Source organism: Pituophis catenifer, unplaced genomic scaffold, assembly GCF_029215685.1.
Source record: "Pituophis catenifer annectens isolate HBS135680 unplaced genomic scaffold, rPitCat1.0.hap2 SCAF_13, whole genome shotgun sequence".
Taxonomy (NCBI): Eukaryota; Metazoa; Chordata; class Lepidosauria; order Squamata; family Colubridae; genus Pituophis; species Pituophis catenifer.
The window spans coordinates 14,559,474-14,576,127 of record NW_027256893.1 but is presented as its reverse complement, the minus strand read 5'-3'; the positions used below and the strand labels follow the sequence as shown (position 1 = coordinate 14,576,127).

Here is a 16,654-nt window from a genome sequence, read left to right as displayed (position 1 = left end):
TCCCTCCCGAACCTAAGCAGGTTTAGATCCTTTCCCGCAAGACTGGATCTTGAGAAGCTAAACCTGCGCACGGACCGCGCACAGAGGATGCAGGCAGACCCCGGCTGAGTCACAAGCCTATGCAACCGTTTACGACGTTCCTCCTAGAGGGCTGCCTCCAGAGAGATGAACGACCATGATTTCTCCTGCTAGCCCGTTCTGGCTTTGACCCCGACCCATCTTTGGCCATTTGAAAGCGCATCTCTTCGGCTCTCTCTCTCTCTCTCTCTCTGCAGAGCGCGCATCCCCAGCGCCCGATACACACAGCCACAAGGGAATCCCAAGCAGCGTGCGGGATGCCGCGCAGGCGCAGAAGCCGCGTTCTCGGGCGCCCTCTCCGGCGGCGCGGGTAAACGCAGAGGAGGCCCAGCGGCGGCGCGGAGTCATGGCGTCGGGGAGAACGGCGGGCCGGCTCAGCCTGAAGGAGCAGCGCTACGACCGGCAGCTCAGGCGAGGAAGAGCCGGCGGGGTCCGGCTGCGAGACACGGGGGAGGAGGAGGGCTTCTCTAAGCCGCGGGCCGGAGGAGGAGGGCGGAGGGGTCGGCGGGTCCATTGGGGCGCCCGGGGTTTGCAACCTCCCCGCAGCGGCTTTTGGCTCCGCTTCTCTCCTGCAAATCCCTTCGCCTCTTTCTCTTCCTCCTCCTCTTCTTCTTCCTCTTCTTCTTCCTCCTCTCTTCCTCTTCCTCCTCCTCTTCCTCCTCCCTCCTCCTCCTCTTCCTCCTCCCTCCTCCTCCTCCTCCTCCTCTTCCTCTTCCTCCTCCTCTTCTTTCTCCTCCTCCTCCTCCTCTTCTTCCTCTTCTTCCTCCTCTTCTTTCTCCTCCTCTTCTTCCTCTTCTTCCTCCTCTTCTTCCTCCTCCTCTTCCTCCTCCTCCTCTTCCTCTTCTTCCTCTTCCTCCTCTCTTCCTCTTCCTCTTCCTCCTCCTCTTCCTCCTCTCTTCCTCCTCCTCCTCTTCTTCCTCCTCCTCTTCTTCCTCTTCCTCCTCTTCTTCTTCCTCCTCCTCTTCTTTCTCCTCCTCCTTCTCCTCTTCCTCCTCCTCCTCCTCCTCCTCTTCTTTCTCCTCCTCTTCCTCTCTTCCTCCTCTTTTTCCTCCTCCTCTTCCTCTTCTTCCTCTTCCTCCTCTCTTCTTCCTCTTCCTCCTCCTCTTCCTCTTCTTCCTCCTCCTCTTCTTCTTCCTCTTCTTCCTCCTCCTCGTCTTTCTCCTCTTCCTCCTCTTCTTCTCTCTCCTCTGCTCCATGCAGAGCCTCCAGGCCAGATCGGCTAGAGTTCGGCTGCGGTTCCTCGGGCTCCCAGTTGCCTGGATGCCCATCGGATGGAGGATGGCCATTCATTGTCCTTGCCTCTCTCTTGGTTCTTATTTCCAGAAATCTTGTTTGTTTGTTTGTTTGTTTGTTTGTTTATCCTTCGGTTTCAGAGATAAGATTTTAGCATGCATATTCTACATTTGCATATCTGGTTGTATTATGTGCATATTTTAACCATGCACGCCTGTGCACATGTTACATATGCAAACACGTCTTATATGTATGTGCATGTCTACAGAGGTCTGTATTGCTGTATAAGAATGTTACATATGTGGGTATATGTAGAGTATTATAACCACACACACAGCCATGTGTGTATAATAAATAGATTTCCATTTCAAATATATTATTTCATTGCAGACATACAATTTATGTCTGTCTGTTTATCTACCCATCTATAAATATAATATGTGAATAATGCAGGGTGTGTATACCAGTAGTGGGTTTCAATTTTTTTTTACTACCGCTTCTGTGGGCATGGCTTGGTGGGCATGACATAGCTTGGTGGGCATGGCAGGGGAAGGATACTGTAAAGTCTCCATTCCCTCCCCACCCCAGTGGGAGGTTACTACAAGGTTATCGGGATTCCCTTTTCCTCCCAATCAGCTGGGATTTGGGAGGCACAGAATAGATGGGGGCGGGGCCAGTCAGACTTTTTACTACTGGTTCTCCAAACTACGGTACTTAAAATTTCCGCTAACGGTTCTCCAGAACTGGTCAGAACCTGCTGAAACCCACCTCTGGTATATACCCAAACACACAATGAGTTGAGTTGAGTTGAGTTTACTTTGAGTTTACTTCATTGATTAGCCCTTTGGACCATATCAAAGTGCAGAGTTCCAGTCACAAATTATTATTAAAGTCTGATAAAAACAATTTAAAATGGAATTGGAATAAAATACGATTTAAAACAAAATTGGAATAAAATACGATTTAAAACGAAATTGGAATAAAATACAGTTTAAAATGATAGCTTTGATTAGCCTATTGGCCATATCAAAGCACAAGGTGCAAACATATCGCCAATAAAATCTTATACAAACAATTTAAAATAAGAGTAGGTAAAATACAATAGTTATAGGATAAGATACAATATAATTTAATACATAAATATATACAATAAAATAAAGTGACATAAAATTATATTTTGGTGTCACCCTTACAATCTACCCCAATCAGTCCCACTTATGCATATCTCAACTAAACCATTTTCTTTAACACGAACACGCAATGAAATCCTCCTTTCAGGAAACCTATGAGAGGACAGCAATAGATATTTTGAGCGACTGATTATGTCTGTTTTGCTTTTGGTTCATTTGTTTTATGCTTCTGTTTTATTGCCTACATACTGCCTTTCAATCAATCCATTTTTCTCTCCTAGGTTTTAAAGTCAGAAATATTTTAAATTTTAAAGCAACTATTGGTAATGTATGTCGATGGAGATTCTCAGTCATCCAGGTCATAGTTGCCCCAAAGGTGCTTTTTCAAGAGGCAACTGGACTTTCTGGTTTTTTGGGGTTTTTTTGAAGACGTTTCACTTCTCATCCAAGAAGCTTCAGAGCTGAAGAAGCTTCTTGGATGAGAAGCGAAACATCTTCAAAGAAAAACCAAAAAGTCCAATTGCCTCTTGAAAAAAAAAACACCTTTGGGACATTGGTAATGTATCACTTTCCAATAGCTTTCTCTCTAGTTCTTGGTCTTGAAAGTCATATATCTTGATGTTGCAGGTTATGGGGTGATCATGGACAAGAGGCTTTAGAATCTGCTCACGTTTGTGTGATAACTGCAACAGCCACCGGAACAGAAATACTGAAAAACCTAGTTCTACCAGGTATAAATGACTTTTAAAAGCTGTAATTGGTCCCCAGTAAAGTTGTAGTTTAATCTGATCACTGGTTTGGTTTGTTCTTTAAGGTATTGGATCTTTTACAATCATAGATGGGAATCCAGTCACTGGGGAAGATGTTGGAAACAGGTAATGCATTTTCTACAAATATTTGGTAATATTCTGGTGAATATTCCTCTTATGGCATAAACAATGGCATCATACAAAAACATAATGATTTATTTTCAGTAAATAAAATACTTAGGAACTTAAAGCTCCATTTTAACGTACGATTAAAAACCACTAATGTTGACTTCTACCAATTATTTCACTACATTCCAATGAATATTTGTGTAAAATCAACCCTACATTTGTTTTGGTTTTGAGATTAGCCAATTGTGCCACAATGTTTATGGCAAGAATTTCATTTATTTTTAATTAAAATACATAAATATCCAATGGGATTTTTTTAGTCCCATTTGCAATGGTAGATGGAAGATTTTTAAAAATCCTTGTTACTCCATGAACTACAGTTAGATTGAGTGCCATTTTTAATACTTCCATATTGTTTAAGTGGACGGAACACTGATAGACTCATAGTGTCTATGTCTCTATGTCTCAATGTTTTACGGTTGGTAATAGGATAATTTCAGGTCAATTTCAAACTTGGTGGGAATATGGAACAAAAATATGTGAAATACTTTATTGCTGCTATAAATATAGTTTACATTGATAGGTAACCCTTGCTGCTTATCGATGTTGATCATTATATACTCGTGTTAAACCTTAAGTCAATATTCACATGCCATTGTTCAATTTTATTCCTGGTGACCATTTTTATAGCATGGTAAAATCAACTAAGATATTAAGTTGTAAATCTTTCAATAAAAAAGATCTGTGTAGACTAACCATGAAATGCCCTTATTGGAATTACTGGTTTTATTTTTGTGAATTTACAAATTCACATACAGTACTCAGATGTATTGATTTCAAGCACGTCTTTAAAATGTTGCAACATTTTAGAGAGGAAAAATGTATTAGAGTTTTCTATGGAGTATACTGTTTGCATTGTTTTATTTTAAAAATTGTAATTATGATGAAATTCTAAAGGAATATTTTTTCTTTTTTAGCTTCTTCCTGCAAAGAAGCAATATTGGTCAAGTAAGGAAATACTAAATGTGTTTATTTATGTGAGTGATTATGTAACGCATAGGATCCATTCAATTAACTGGTTTTTCCCTTTCACAATAAACATACACATGTCTTGTGTGATTAACAAGGCAATTGTATATATATCTATACATATCTATAGAGAAGTGATCCCCTTGTGAAATATAAACATATATTTATTCCTAAATAAATATATGTTGCAGCCTAAATTTATAACCTTTCGTGACCCACTTTTAATACAAATAAGTAGATTTCTTAGGTAGACGCACATGTAATCCTTTTCAAATGATTAGTTAATTCGCTTTGAAGATCTAACCATGGATGCTTGCAAACAAAGTGTTATTCTGAACAAAACTTAAAGCAGTTTTTTGTTCCCTGTTGTGTAAGTTTGTATGCCCTTCTGTATCCATTGCTGGACATTTTCTGGTACACCCTAAATCATATATGTCTATGTTTTCAGAAGGAATCACCTCAGTATTTCCCCTAACATTTTCCCATTAATATTTATTAAAGCATCTGTATTCATATCTCTCTTGAATGTTGTAATCTGTCTACAATTACATCTACCCCAAAATCCTTATTTTGGAAATTGGAACATGCAGTACAATTTTGTACCTATTTATTGAAAGGTGGGGGTGGGGTTTTGAGGGGATATTTACATTCTCACTTTCAAGATAAAATTTTTAAATCTGTTTATAATGTAACACATCTGCTTATTATTTTTAAACAGAATCGAGCACAATGTGCCACAGAACTGCTGCAAGAGTTGAATAATGATGTCTGTGGAAATTTTGTGGAAGAGGTTTGCATTAAAACATTTTTACACACGTTATACACATGTGCTAACAAGTCACAAAAGTATGTCAGCTATTACTACCATAATATCAAATCTTGCTCTTGTGTAGGCTCATATCAAAATAGTATCCTTTTTTTCTCACTTTCAAGCAACAAATCCTTTTTAAGATGCATACGATTTCATACCCTGAGCAACATGAATTTATTCCTGCAACAGTCTTCTTTTGCAGTGGTTACTATGTTGATTCAAATCCATATTAATTCTAATGTGAATTTAATAATAGCCAGGTTAGAATAGTCTTGATTCAGGAGACCTTTATCTGACCAATGTAGGTGAAGTATGATCAACTATGATGGACAGAACTGAACTGTCTATAAATATGTTTAAAATATGTTTTTAATATGTTTATAAATATAAACATATTTTCCAAAGGGGAAAATATTTGAGTTTAGATTATTGTACTGATTAAAAATAGGCTTGCAGTTGAGGCTAGAAAAGGAAGTTTTAATTCTGAATCTTTTTATATTTATTGCTTTATGCTGCAAATACAAATGGGTGTTTTTTATGTTTTCTCAAGAACCCAGATAAACTTCTGGACAACGATCCTTCTTTTTTCTGTCGGTTTAATGTAGTGATTGCAACTCAACTCCCAGAAAGGTAAGCTGGAACGAAATTGATATTATTGTCTTTATATACATGTGTTTTATTTCGTGTTTGTTTTGGACGTGGTCAAACGAGATAACGCTTGCTCCTAGGGAGGAAAGCTAGGGCAAATCTAGACAGCATATTAAAAAGCAGAGACATCACCCTGCCAACAAAAGTGCGTATAGTCAAGGCTATGGTTTTTCCAGTTGCAATGTATGGCTGTGAAAGTTGGACCATAAAAAAAGCTGAGCGTCAAAGAATTGAGGCCTTTGAACTCTGGTGCTGGAGAAGACTCCTGAGAGTCCCTTGGACTGCCAGGCAATCCAACCGGTCGGTCCTAGAGGAGATCAACCCTGACTGCTCTTTAGAAGGCCAGATCCTGAAGATGAAACTCAAAAGACTTTGGCCACCTAATGAGAAGGAAGGACTCACTGGAGAAGAGCCTAATGCTGGGAACGATTGAGGGCAAAAGAAGAAGGGGACGGCAGAGAACGAGGTGGCTGGATGGAGTCACTGAAGCAGTCGGTGTGAGCTTAAATGAACTCCAGAGGATAGTAGAGGACAGGAAGGCCTGGAGGAAGGTTGTCCATGGGGTTGTGATGGTCGGACACGACTTCGCAACTAACAATAACAACAACAAATGCAATATAAAATTGTAAATTGTTTTTTAAAATACCACAAGGTTGCAAACTAAAGGATCTCAGTTACAAGATATTGTTGCTTGTTCAAGATCTTGAAGTATGAGAGCTATCTATCGATGCTCTGTATACGGAATAAATATTTGTGGGTAGATTCTAGTGGCTGTGTATTTTCTGCTCATTGTTCACTGTTCATTTGCCTTATATCTTATGTTTTTCAGTACGTTGCTCAGGCTAGCTGATGTCCTCTGGAATTACAACATCCCTCTGTTAATTTGTAGGACTTACGGACTAATAGGCTATATGAGAATTGTTATTAAAGAACATCCTGGTAAGATATTTAATGATTTTTTTTAAAAAACATTCCATTGTTAAAAGAATATCCAAATAAAATCATCAGTGATTAAAAATTACTCTGAATATGTAACCATTTATTAAAATGGTAAGTAGCAAAGTTTCTATGTTTTTTCCACCTGTATTTTTAATCTCGGGTGGCTCATTTTCAGAAAGTAACATCTATAATGAAAAGCTGTATACTGAAATAGAGTATTTTGATGAAAAATAGATTAGGTAGTTCTTTAAATCACCTTCGTAACTTGTAAGGCAGGAAATATAATCGGTTCCAAATTATAATTTATCATTTGAAATCTGACTCGAAATACTCCTTGGATTTTACATCGTCTGTTATCACCTCTAGATGCAATGTTAAATAGTCAGGAAAGGGTCACATCATTTACAAATGTGTGCATAATCATTGAATTGTGTTTATTTACAATATTTTAAGACCAACTTTTTAAGCACAAGCCCTTCAAGGGCAGCTTACATAGTAACATCTCTTATAATAATGGGAGCAAAATTGCGGGGAATCTACAAACTTTAGCAATAATGTTACCTTCAGCTATGGCTTTAGAACTGAAATGTTGTTTAATCTTTCAATAGTTATAGAATCTCACCCTGATAACGCCTTGGATGATTTGAGACTGGACAATCCGTTTCCAGAGCTGAGAGAACATATTCAGTCTTACGATTTAGAGCATATGGAAAAAAAGGTTGGTACAGACTTGGCCAACTCATCAGTATGTGCAATCAAGTATTAGAGATGTTCCGGAGGTATTTTTTCAAGAAGCAACTGAACTTCCTGGTTTTTCGTTGAAGATGTTTTGTTTCTCATCCAAGAAACTTCTTCAGCTCTAAGAGAAGAACTGAAGAAGCTTCTTGGATGAGATGTGAAATGTCTTCAAAGAAAAAACCAGAAAGTCTAGTTGCCTCTTTTTTTTTTCTTTTTTTTTTAATTTGATTTATATGCCGCCCTTCTCCGGAGACTCAGGGCGGCTTACAATGCGTTAAGCAATAGCCTTCATACTTTTGTATATTTATACAAAGTCAGCTTATTGCCCCCACAAACTGGGTCCTCAATTTACCTACCTTAGAAAGGATGGAAGGCTGAGTCAACCTTGAGCCTGGTGAGATTTGAACCTGCAGTAATTGCAGGCAGCTGGTCTTAATAACAGGGTGCCTTAGACCACTGTACTACCAAGGCTCTTGAAAACGCACCTTTGGGACAACCATAACCTGGATGACTGAGAATCTCCATAGAAAAGCATTAGAGATGTTTCTTGAATTTGTTCTAGAACAACATTATATGCTACCTTTATTACATATAAAGGGCATTTACGGAGAGTCTTAATCATCCAGGTCATGATTGTCCCAAAGGTACTTTTTCCAAATGGCAACTGCACTTTCTTGTTTTTTTTTGCTTGAAAAACGTTTTGCTTCTCATCCAAGAAGCTTCTTCAGGTCAGAATTGAAGAAGCTTCTTGGATGAGAAGCGAAATGTTTTCAAGGAAAAAACAACAAGAAAATCCAGTTGCCTATCAGAAAAGCACCTTTGGGACATACAAAGGACATTCTTTTCAGAGATGAAAATGGGGCTTGATTTAGATCCGTGCATGTCAAATCTGATTTTTGCTCACTGAAGTTATATAGAAATTTGTTCAGTCTGTTCGTTCTAGGGAAAAAACAAATCCAAGCATGCTTTTTGAACAAGCTCCATTATTACAGACTTGCCTTCTCCACATGCTTTCAGTATAATTTCAAGGTGGGCCAGCCAGCTAGCTTATATAATTCAAAGGTATCTAAATGCTTTGAATTTCTTTAAAGTGCCTGACTCCATTTGGCTTGATGAGATTTCCTACATAGGATTGTGAATCTCTATTTTTAGCTGTGGGTTTTCCAAATCAAATGGAAACCGAGGAAACTATTTACCTTCTGTACATCTATTGCACAAAGTGAAAAGGTTTATTCCACAATTATTTTGTAGCAGCCCTTACTGGCTATTCTGTTAGCTATTTTTGTTGCATTCTGAATTGAGTTTGTACCAGCAACCCTACTTCCCAACAACCCTGCTTTCCAACTTTAGAAGTGCACTATTTTCGTTGGTTTCTTTATTTTGCTATACTTGCTTTAATTTTGCATTTGCAGGAACATAGCCACATTCCATGGATTGTGATTGTATCCCAGTATCTAGAAAAATGGTGTAATGAGGTATGTAGATACCTTGGCGGTAGTAGTCTAACTTACGGGTTACTCATGCTTTTTGCTGCAGATTCGGGGGAATAATGCCTTCCTCCAGAGTGGCTTATGTGCTTTTATATGCTGCAGGCTTGATCACGGGCTGCCTGCATGCTGCTGAAATCACAGTGTTGAATCAGGCTATTCTACGTGAGATTGTAGCTAGCTATTAAGCTGATCAAATGCCATTCAGAGGAATTTTTGGAAGCCCTTAACTTGGGCCGGTTGTGGTTAAGTGAAGCCTCACAGACTTCAATAAACGCTTCTTGTTCCCCAATCTCTTCTTCCCATCTAACTGGCACACAGAAAACTATTTGCAGGCTGTGCATGGCAGCACTGCAAAGAAAGGAAGGTTTGTGTTAACTTCCAGTATGCCATTTCAGCTATACTCTGTTCTCTGCACCATGTAAGCATTCATCCATATGCTTAGGTTGTGGGGGTGGATTGTGCCCATATGTACATCATGTTTAACTGTATTTATTTATTAAATTTCTAGGCTATCCATCTCACCATCAAGCGACTCTAGGCAGCTTACAGTATTATAAAAGCAGCATAGACAAAGTTAGAAACATTAAAACATTGAGCCTTAAAATCAAAAGTTTAACAATAAATTATATAACGGCTCCATGGGTAAGTGTGTTGGAGGTGGGATCTTAATGTAATCTACCAGCCATCTCCAGAATGGGACACCCCCATTTCAGCCCCAGGCCTTCAGCTTTGGCAGAGCCAAAGTTTTAGGCCCTTACAGAATGCCAAAGAGAGAGCACCAGGCAGATCACATTTCTAGGAGCGTGATCTTCCAAAGATTGCCTATTTTTTAATGTAAATCCTGTTGCTAAGCTTGTTATTAGTTTTAGTGCTTTGTTTAAACTAGCCACATCGTGTATGAGAGATAATATATCTGTTCATATCTTTATATGTATGCAAGCGGAAATTTAAAAAAACCTGATGTACAGTGAGTCATGTTTAGCGTAGAATGGGCCTTAAATTAGTCACAGCTTATTCCACTGATAATAGATATTTACACTAAAATTGATTGAATTTGGCTGTAACTCACTGGAGTAGCCTGGCTTGAACATTTGGACTTAAATATGTACAAGTAACATTTTGATGTGCTCCGCTTTATATGTTCTTGCTGGAACCCATCTTCCAGCAGGTTCAGCTACCTATGATTTGGTTAGCATTATACGTAAAATGAGAATTCTGACTTGTTTCGTAATAGAGTAGAATTTTAAGATTCATTTGTTCTTATGAAAAAAAAGAGCCAGATTCACTTATAGTTTGATATTGAACTAACCGTTATTTGCCTTAATGCACAGTTTAACAAAATTCAAACCTGTGATATTTCTGTTTAGAATAATGGTCAGATACCTAAGAACTACAAAGAAAAGGAGGCCTTCCGGGAGATGATTAGGCAAGGTGAGAATTTTGGGTAAATCTCTTGTCTGTCTATTTTAGCATTGTTTCGGTGGGCTTTATTTAAAGACACATATATCTGTGGCATGCAATATATATCAGAAGCTCATTAACTTATCTAAAGAATTCCGATATATTAATATGAATTCAAAAGATAAAGGATGTCTGTTTATCACCAATTTTCTAATTAATAAAAATCTTATTTAGTCAGTTCTTCATTTCTTTCTAGGAATTTTAAAGAATGAAAATGGAATCCTGGAAGATGAGGAAAACTTTGAAGAAGCCATTAAAAATGTGAACACCGCTGTAATTGCTACAAAGGTAAAGGAAGGTTGCCAGAATTGTAAATTGCATTATGACTGCATTCCTAATGGGAAAAAAAATAATGTGGAAATAAATGTTTTCTTGAATTTGTCTTTTAGGTACCAAGTTGTATTGAAGACATTTTCAGTGATGATCATTGTATCAATCTCTCACAGCAGGTAGTAAATGCAAATCATTTGAATATTCTAATCCAATATTCTGACTCTGAATAAAAGAACTTGATCAGTCAATTTTGGTTTTGACTTGTTTGGTTCTTCGTTGTCCTTAGACTCCATCTTTTTGGATTCTGGCTCGAGCCGTAAAAGAATTTGTGAGCAAAGAAGGTCAAGGAAATTTACCTGTCAGGGGTACAATTCCAGATATGATTGCAGATTCGAGTAAATTTATCAGCTTGCAAAATATGTAAGTATTTTTCTACAGTTGTTTAGTTTTATATTTGTACTGAGTTCCTCTTCAAAACCAATGTTTTCGGCAAAGATTTTCATTATGACTTTATAAGCTCCCTATTTTGGGGTGGCTGTGGCTTTAACTTTGATATAAGGGTGCTCTCAAACTGATGGCAAAGTTTTGCAATTGCTAGCTCTAAAAAAATATCAAAGTCTGAAACGCTGACAGTTAGATTTGCTGAAGTTCATTTTTAGAACTTTATTTTTTTAAGATACCGTGATAAAGCGAAGAAAGATGCCGAAGCTGTGTCTAATTATGCTGCAAAGCTGTTGCAGTCAGTTGGCAAAGTGAGTAGTAGAAAATGCACTTTTCATTCTCTTAAAAGACATTGAAATAAAGAGTGAAGTAAAATGTATTTATTCGTGTATGTTTTTTAAATTTATAGAACTGCCCACCTCACAAAACAAATGAGAAGGGGATGGGTGAGGCAGCCTGAAATATTTCTTGTCATGATTGATTCCCAAAACTGGAATTGTAGAAGATAGATAAAACATTGTAATTTTGTATGTGCCCCCAGCTATGGACATAGGATTAAATCAAATTCTATAACAGGAATCTAGAAGACAATTGTTAGACATTCTAATTTCATTAAAACAAATTTGCATTTTGTTCACAGGCACCAGAATCCATTTCTCAAAAAGAATTAAAATTGCTTTGTAAGTATTTTGTTTTACTTATGTCAAGTTAATAAGGCTAAATTGTAAGGAATACTGTTTAGTTGCTTCCATTTGACTGCTCCTACTAGAGCCAGAAACGACTAGCACGCATGTGTGGGGGAATCTTTACCTTTACCTTTTTACTAATGGAATGGGCTAAACAAGGAATCAGTCATTGTTTAATAATGTACCCAAACTGAATTTCCTAAAATGCTCTTTTCTTAATTAGCCTTAATGGTGCAGGAAGAACATTGAAAAAAGGACTTTGCTAATATATAACTGTATGCTGTATAACTAGAAGTCATAGTTGAGAACTTTATCGAAAATTTGAAATCTTGTACTTCAAATTCCATGGCAAATTTTTAAATACCGTTTTGAAATATAATTGCAAGAATGACATAACTATCTCTTGCAGGTTGTAACAATTTTTATATTTAAAATACCTATTCTCTCCTGCCCATTTTCCCACTCGCCTTGGTATTCTGTGTTTAGGCAGTAACTCAGCATTTCTTCGCATAGTACGATGTAGATGTCTTTCTGAAGAATATGGACTGAATACTTCAAACAAAGATGAGATCAGTAAGCTTATTTATTTGTGTCCTTTTGCAGTGTTTTCATGTACAGATAAATCTGTTTGATATAGAAGAGACATGGCCTTTATTCTGCCTTCTTCATTTTTGCTATAATGTAGAGACAAGATTTTAGTTGCAAAAAAGATCAGAGATCTCCAAAAAAAAACCTTTGAATTTGTATATATTGTGAATGAAATGTTGTGGTGATGAATCATGTGTGTAGCTTGTTTTTATTTTTCAGTAAATACTCTTGACTGTGCCTGTATAACATTTGAATCAGTCACTAAGTAAATAAATGAATAGTATTTTATTAACTGAGCTGGCTGGTAGATATTGGCATAATTTATAACTGAACAAGCAAAGAACATAGAAAAAAATTACAGATTATGTGGTGTTTTATTCCCATCAATCCTGTCCAACATGGCGAATATCAAAAGATTGTGGGAATGGTGACTCAAAATATCCAGAGCGTTTAAGTTAGCTGCTATGTATTACAGGAATGTTGCTTCTTAATGCAGTTAGTTGGAACTGTTTTTCAAGTCACTGTTCATAAGATGACTGTGATGGTTTTGCCTTTTTCCCTTATATGTTTGGCACAGCTGGCCAGATCGTTTTATAAAGTTTCTTTGTGAGAGACATCTAAACTCTATATTAAAATCTACCGTATTTTTTTGGACTATAAGATGCTCCGAAGTATAAGATGCACCTAGCTTTTGGGGAGGAAAACATGAAAAAAAAATTCTGCCTCTGCCTCCCAGCAATTTGCCTCCTTGTAGCAAACAGCAAACAACGTGGTCAGCTTCAGCACAGCCTGATTTAGCGCAAGCAGCTAATTGGCAGTTGAATCTGCCTCCTGGAATACCTCCTATCAGCTGTTCCAGGCTGTGGGGATCACCGCCGCCACCTATCCCTGGTGCCTGGAATGGCGGGTTGAAAATAGGATGTGTGGAGGTCGAAAATGGGGCACATGGAGGCCCAAAATGGGATGCACAGGAGGCCGAAAATGGGGCACACGGAGGCAACAATAGGTGACAGTAATGATGAGTGGTGACTGTGCCAATGGGCAGTGGCGATCCCCGCAGCCTGGAACAGCTGATAGGCGGTATTCTGGGAGGCAGATCCAACCGTCAATCAGCTGCTCGTGCTAAATCAGGCTGTGCTGAAGCTAACCAGGCTGTTTGCTGTTTGCTGCAAGGAGATAAATTGCTGGGAGGCAGAGGCCGAAGGGTGGGAGCCGGCGGATGGGCAGGGCTTCGGCAACATTCGCTGTATAAGATGCACAGACATTTCCACCACTTTTTTTGGGGGGGAAAGTGTGTTTTATACTCTGAAAAGTATGCTAGTTTATTTGCTTCCTCTTCAACACTTAAAGCACCTCATGTATTTAATCCCCAAGTGGTTTGTCTTATGTATGCGATAGAGAAGCTCTTTAACATATAGTTAAGTCTCCTGTCATGTAGGCTGACTATATGTTCCTAGCTATAAATCTGTAACATGACAGACGGCGGAAGCAGAGAATAGAGAAGAGGAGATATAAATATGATATGGAAACATTCTTATAGCAAATGGAATATGCTACGTGAAAAATTGAGGAATAGGAAACCTACTTAGTTAAGTTAATCTCAAGCTTTTAACAATTTCCCCTTGCAATTTACATTTTGTTTTGTTACTTGAAGCTTCCCATATGGATAATCCAGATAGTGAAATGGTGCTGTACCTCATGTTACGAGCTGTGGACAGATTTTTTAAACACAATGGTAGATACCCTGGTAAGGTTGTTTTCAATATATCATATGCTTTCTGAGATAAAAATGAATACTTTTGGTAATACTGTAATTTCTGTATCTCTGTTCAAATTTATAAATGCATCACATATTGAAGTTTTTAATATTTCCTATATATATCATAAGTGAGTATGTTTGACAATTCTAATGTACTTTAAAGGCTTAGTAAAAGATCTTACTTTTCTGCTTAGTATATTTTTCTATGGGATAGCGTATTCTCTTTTCTAACAAAATTATATTTCATTTGCTTGCAATAAAATGTTAGTTCTGTCTATAATAATCTTATCTTCTTTTCAGGGGTTTATAACTATCAAGTGGAGGATGACATTGGAAAACTGAAATCTTGCCTTAATAGTTTTCTTCAGGAATATGGATTGCCTGTAACGGTCAAAGATGATTATGTCCATGAGTTGTAAGTATTAACTTGCAAAAATACTTTCCAAGATCTTCTTATGAAGCATTATAATATAGTAACTTTATTTTCCTTTTGTAGTTGTCGGTATGGAGCTGCCGAGCCACACACCATAGCAGCATTTCTAGGAGGTAAAAAGATTGCTTTTTTCATGTGTCCACAAGCCAATTGACATGCAAAAAGATTTAGTGTGTCTTACTTTGATAGTACTTTGTATTCTCATGTCCATTGTTGTTAGTTGCAAAGTCGTGTCCGACCCATCGCAACCCCATGGACAATGTTCCTCCAGACCTTCCTGTTCTCTACCATCCTCTGGAGTCCATTTAAGCTCACGCCAACTGCTTCAGTGACTCCATCCAGCCACCTCGTTCTCTGTCGTCCCCTTCTTCTTTTGCCCTCAATCTTTCCCAGCATTAGGCTCTTCTCCTGTGAGTCCTTCCTTCTCATTAGGTGGCTGAAGTATTTCAGTTTCATCTTCAGGATCTGGCCTTCTAAAGAGCAGTCAGGGTTGATCTCTAGGACTGACCGGTTTGATCACCTTGCAATCCAAGGGACTCGCAGGAGTCTTCTCCAGCACCATAGTTCAAAGGCCTCAATTCTTTGGCGCTCAGCCTTCCTTATGGTCCAACTTTCACAGCCATACATTGCAACTGGGAAAACCATCGCCTTGACTATACGCACTTTTGTTGGCAGGGTGATGCCTCTGCTTTTTAGTAAGCTAATCTTAGAGACACGTAAAACTCCCCAGATTAAATTGCCCTGTTTGAATTTTAATTGGGAGGATCAACTAAGATGAATTTGGAATCACAAATTGCTAACGAAAATAATGAAGACCCTACCATAATTTCTTAAGAGAACAAAATTGGTAATCAAATTTTCCAATACCTATTACCCCACTTCTCTTGTTGTTGATAGGTTGTATAAGAGGTCTCAACTGAAAAATTCAGCTTATGGACAAAGTTGTGCCAGGAAAAACTCGTGCCAGGATTTTTTAACTGAACCTGCCAGAGATTTAACATGGAAAAAGTGCAATTGGCCATTGAGCTGAGTCAATCATGAGAGTATTCATGCTTTATTTCTACCCATTGATCTAAGGTGGCATCTGATTAAAAAAAAGTAGAACTAGAAAATATGCATTTGGATTGGAATCAATTGGCTTCTGTTACATATTTTTAATTTGTCATTCCTTGGCTGTTTTACAGGAGCTGCTGCTCAGGAAGTTGTGAAAATTGTTACCAGGCAATTTGTAATATTTAATAACACCTACATTTACAATGGGATGTCTCAGACCTCAGCAACGTTCAAACTGTAAACCAACCCAACTATGTTGTTGGAATCTCTAACTGTTTTTGATTTGCATTTTGTTCCGTTAAAAGTATTGCTGAAAAGAATGTATAATGCCAGTTCCTTTCTTTGTATTATTTTTGTCTTTCTACATTCTTTCAAATTGTAATAAAGAATGTATCTTGCATTTTAATAAAAGACACTGGAACGTGGAAATTATGGCTTCTTCAAAGTGTGGCCAGGTTACCTACACCAATTTTCCCATATTATATATTTATATATTTGTGGGGAGAGGTGGTTGGAAATAATTTTATTCTTCACAAAAAACATTGGCTGATTTACAGGACTCAAAGAAGTATTTTTAAACATTGTGCTAAATACCGTATTTTTCAGAGTATAAAGACGCACCTACCTTTTTTGGTGAGGAAAAGAAAGAAATCTCCCTCTGCCTCTGAGCAATTTTGCCTGGTTGCAGCAAACAGCCTGCTTTACTTTCATTTTCGTTTTCAGCATAGCTTGATTAGCCCAAGGAAAAAAAAATAATCTGCTCCAGCAATTTACCACTTTGCAGCAAGCAGCAGAACCCTGCCCAAAACAGCTGAGAGCAAATCAGCTGAGAGTCGGGAGGCCGATCCAATCAACTTGTGCTAATTAGACTGTGCTGAAGCTGAAAGGAGCTGTTTTTTTCTTGCTGTTTGCTTGCAAAGAGGTAACTGCTGCAAGGCAGAGGTCAAAGAGTGGGGGCCAGTGGGTGGGCGGGGCTACATTCGGTG

General features: G+C 38.1%; 1 protein-coding gene across 2 annotated transcripts; it reads left to right on the top strand.

The window, feature by feature from the left end:
* Positions 1–406: 406 nt before the first annotated feature.
* On the top strand, positions 407–16,097 carry NAE1 (NEDD8 activating enzyme E1 subunit 1). Of its 2 annotated transcripts, none has more exons than XM_070952701.1 (20): positions 407–489; positions 3,069–3,172; positions 3,256–3,316; positions 4,297–4,327; positions 5,067–5,138; positions 5,710–5,789; positions 6,637–6,746; positions 7,355–7,464; positions 8,897–8,959; positions 10,342–10,405; positions 10,632–10,723; positions 10,825–10,884; positions 10,995–11,128; positions 11,385–11,460; positions 11,790–11,829; positions 12,349–12,408; positions 14,078–14,170; positions 14,483–14,597; positions 14,679–14,728; positions 15,800–16,097. In XM_070952701.1, exons 1-20 carry the CDS (start codon positions 425–427, stop codon positions 15,907–15,909), a joined length of 1,590 nt encoding a protein of 529 aa, XP_070808802.1. In that variant the 5' UTR covers positions 407–424; the 3' UTR covers positions 15,910–16,097. The 2 variants fall into 2 exon arrangements, with proteins under 2 accessions (XP_070808802.1, XP_070808801.1); XM_070952700.1 differs by having other exon boundaries at positions 12,322–12,408.
* Positions 16,098–16,654: the final 557 nt, after the last annotated feature.

Excerpts from the sequence above, each read along its gene's own strand:
- NAE1 (XM_070952700.1), top strand. The coding sequence starts at position 425 with ATGGCGTCGGGGAGAACGGCGGGCCGGCTCAGCCTGAAGGAGCAGCGC. Across the intron at positions 10,406-10,631 it reads CCGGGAGATGATTAGGCAAG|GAATTTTAAAGAATGAAAAT; the intron begins GTGAGAATTTTG and ends ATTTCTTTCTAG. Across the intron at positions 12,409-14,077 it reads TTCAAACAAAGATGAGATCA|CTTCCCATATGGATAATCCA; the intron begins GTAAGCTTATTT and ends TGTTACTTGAAG.